At 39.7% G+C, this 3,382-nt stretch overlaps 1 protein-coding gene across 1 annotated transcript; it reads right to left on the minus strand.

Moving 5' to 3' along the window:
- Nucleotides 1-2,490: 2,490 nt before the first annotated feature.
- Nucleotides 2,491-2,943, minus strand: LOC118763784 (secreted RxLR effector protein 78-like). The gene has a single exon (XM_036503525.1). The coding sequence runs from the start codon at nucleotides 2,941-2,943 to the stop codon at nucleotides 2,491-2,493; it is 453 nt and encodes a 150-aa protein (XP_036359418.1).
- Nucleotides 2,944-3,382: the final 439 nt, after the last annotated feature.

The following is a 3,382-nucleotide window of genomic DNA, read 5'->3' on the forward strand; positions in this document are numbered from 1 at the left end:
CACGCTATCTACCTGATAATTTCTTGTTAAGATTCCTTATTAAGAAGTTATCCTTTATTGTTAAATAATTATATATATATATATATATATGTATTTGAAACACACATCCACATCCACTCAAATATGTACATATGTATGTATGTATATGTATATATATATGTGTGTGTGTGTGTGTGTGTGTATGTATATATATGTACATATACTCTTTACTCTTTACTCTTTTACTTGTTTCAATCATTTGACTTCGGCCATGCTGGAGCACCGCCTTTAGTCGAGCAAATCGACCCTGGAACTTATTCTTTCTAAGCCCAGTACTTATTCTATCGGTCTATTTTGCCAAACCGCTAAGTGACGAGGACGTAAACACACCAGCATCGGTTGTCAAGCGATCTTGGATGGGACAAACACAGACACACAAACATACACATATATATTATACATATATACGACGGGCTTCTTTCAGTTTCCGTCTACCAAATCCACTCACAAGGCATTGGTCGGCCCGGGGCTATAGCAGAAGACACTTGCCCAAGCTGCCACGCATACATGCATACTTATATTTATGCATATATATACTTACACATGTGAGTACGCATATTATTTACGTGAATCTGTGTGTGTGTATATATATATATATATATGCATATATCTATATGTGCATGCATATATATATATTTATATATATATATGTTCATGCATATATCTATGCATATATACATACATGTATGTGTGTGTAATATATATATTCATAAACTTATTCATATATGTATACATACTTATGGATGCATACATAATCAAGTAAGTATACATACATATATACGCATATACATATATATATATATATACGTATATATATATACCCACTTATATTTGCATAAATTGTCTTATATCTGTGTATGCGTATATTTACATACATGTATATATACATCCATACACGAAAATGTGTACGTATAGAGTTATTTACACGCATGCACGCAATTATTTATTACTCACAGACGTATATAAACGCATTTATACACTCATATATATGCACACTCATATAAACGCCTACATATGTACACGTATGTGTACACATATATCTATTCACTCACACAAACAAATATATCTCCACACCTAAATATTTATAATACCTAATCTGACCATATGCTCCTGATATAGCGGTAGGGATGTAAGATAACGAACGATAAGGTTTGTCTGTTAATAGGTGTATGTGTGGACGAGATATTAGAAGTGATGAGAGAGAGAAAGGAGCGGAGAAGGAGCGGAGAAGGAGCGAGCGCAATATAAGAATGACAAAAAAACAAAATGAAAGAATGAAAGAAATGAAGAAGTAGAAAGAATTGTTAGAAGTGGAATCAAACAAACGGCTAAAAGTTGCTTGTTTGGAAGCTATTTATTTTCATTATATCTCCTTAGTGAGCACTGAAGTCGTGGTGCTAATCCTTTAATCTGCTGGTTTGAAGTGGTTCATTATAAATGCGATTTTTATTTGATGACCAATCGATTCTCTAGAAAAGTGATCGACAAACGGTAAAGTTGCACTGTGGGAAGACAATAGCATGACACTGGAATTAGAACTTCTATCAAAACGTCACTAATCTAACTAAATCCTCGTGGCTTTCTTCTTGTGCTTGTTTGTGTCTTTATTTTCGCGCACGCGCATGCGTGTGAAGGAGTGAGTGGGTGTGTGTGTGTGTGTGTGTGTGTGTGTGTGTGAGTGTATATGCGCGTTTGTATGTGTGTAGTTTTCTGCGCTTGTAGTGTTGTGTAAGTATTTATATCTTTGTATCGCTTAAGCTGTTGCATGTATTTAACTATCACAAAGTCTGTGCGTGTTCTTGCGTATGCATAAGGCCTGTACGTGCGTGCATCGGGGAATACGTTCTGTGTATGCGTAAAGTCCTGTATATATGTGTCAGGTCGCTTAAGTGCTTCTTGTGACATGTAATCCAGTACAACCTGTTACATAGCCAGGTCGTCGGTGATCAAACCGACACAGCTTCCAGACTCGTCTGTAAGGAGGGTTGCTGGAAACTCAACGAGACAGATACAAGACCTGACAAAAAAGATGGATGAACCCTATTTAAAGCGAACAGCTATCTCACTAGAGAGCAAGGGACAAAAATATCCACGAATATTGATCAAGCGGGTTGCACGACCTGTTTGCGTTTGATAGACTCTTAGTGTTTGTCATAACATAGGTACATGGCAGCAGATAGGGGTTTTACAGTTGTATTGGGGACCTATATGCACTGCTCTGAGCATTTGTGAGTGAGTCCAGAAAAGCGAAAGATAGTGAGTATACCCTGAGAACAAACAAAAAAAAGCTATGGTGGTTATGCACAAACGCACATACATACGTACTTACAAACATATATACATACATATGCACCTAGTTACAGTATCCTCAAAGGATGTAGGATTGGAGTTTGGTTAGGATAAATGTTATTATATGGTTGTGAAAAGGAGAAAAACTATAAACCAGACATATTATTTGCCAACATAACGTGGCAGTACTGATTTAGCACGAAGATGACTTGCCTTTGTTAACTTTTGCCCTGCAACCACCTCGTATCCTTTGATAGCGTCCTCTACACATGTTAGTTGCACTTCATTGGACACGATGAAAGTTATGTCATCCGCATAAGCAGAGATCGACTTAGCGCATCCGATTTCATTAGAGTTGCCTCCCAACTTCTCTAACTTCTGCAGCAATGGCTTAAGAGCCAACACGTACAGAAGCGGAGACAGGGGACACCCTTGACGAACTGAGCGCTTGATCGAAAACGGCTCCGACAGGTAGCCGTTAATCTGGACGGTGGATTTTATGCCGCTATACTTGGCGGAGATCCACCTACGGAAGTCCAGACCCAGCCCAGCCGCTTCGAGGACCGCCCCCAGGTACTGGTGGTCTACCCTATCAAACGCTTTACATTGGTCCATATAGACCAATGTAAAGCGTTTGATAGGGTAGACCACCTTTGCCGGTTAATTTACCCAGCCTGTCTAAGATGTAGCGTATAAGTTGAAGATTGTCCTGGATCGACCTGCCTGGGATGGCGCAAGTCTGCGCCTACCCTACATGTTTCTACACAAGACGCGTCAACCTTTTGGCTAACACCTTGGCCAAAATCTTGAACTCTACGTTAAGTAGAGTTATGGGCCTATAATTACTAATATCATTCCCCTTGATCGGATCCTTCTGGATCAGCGTCACCACTCCCCTCACTCACAGAGCTGGGAGTCCCCCCATTCTGTTGCGAGTTTGTGTAGACGCTGGCCAGGAGATCCCCGAATAAGTCCGCATACTACGATAAAACTCCAGCCCCGGCGCACTTGACCAACACCTCTTTTACCTCTGCAGAAGTAATCGGTCCTTCAC

Source organism: Octopus sinensis, linkage group LG6 (genome assembly GCF_006345805.1).
Source record: "Octopus sinensis linkage group LG6, ASM634580v1, whole genome shotgun sequence".
Lineage (NCBI taxonomy): Eukaryota > Metazoa > Mollusca > Cephalopoda > Octopoda > Octopodidae > Octopus > Octopus sinensis.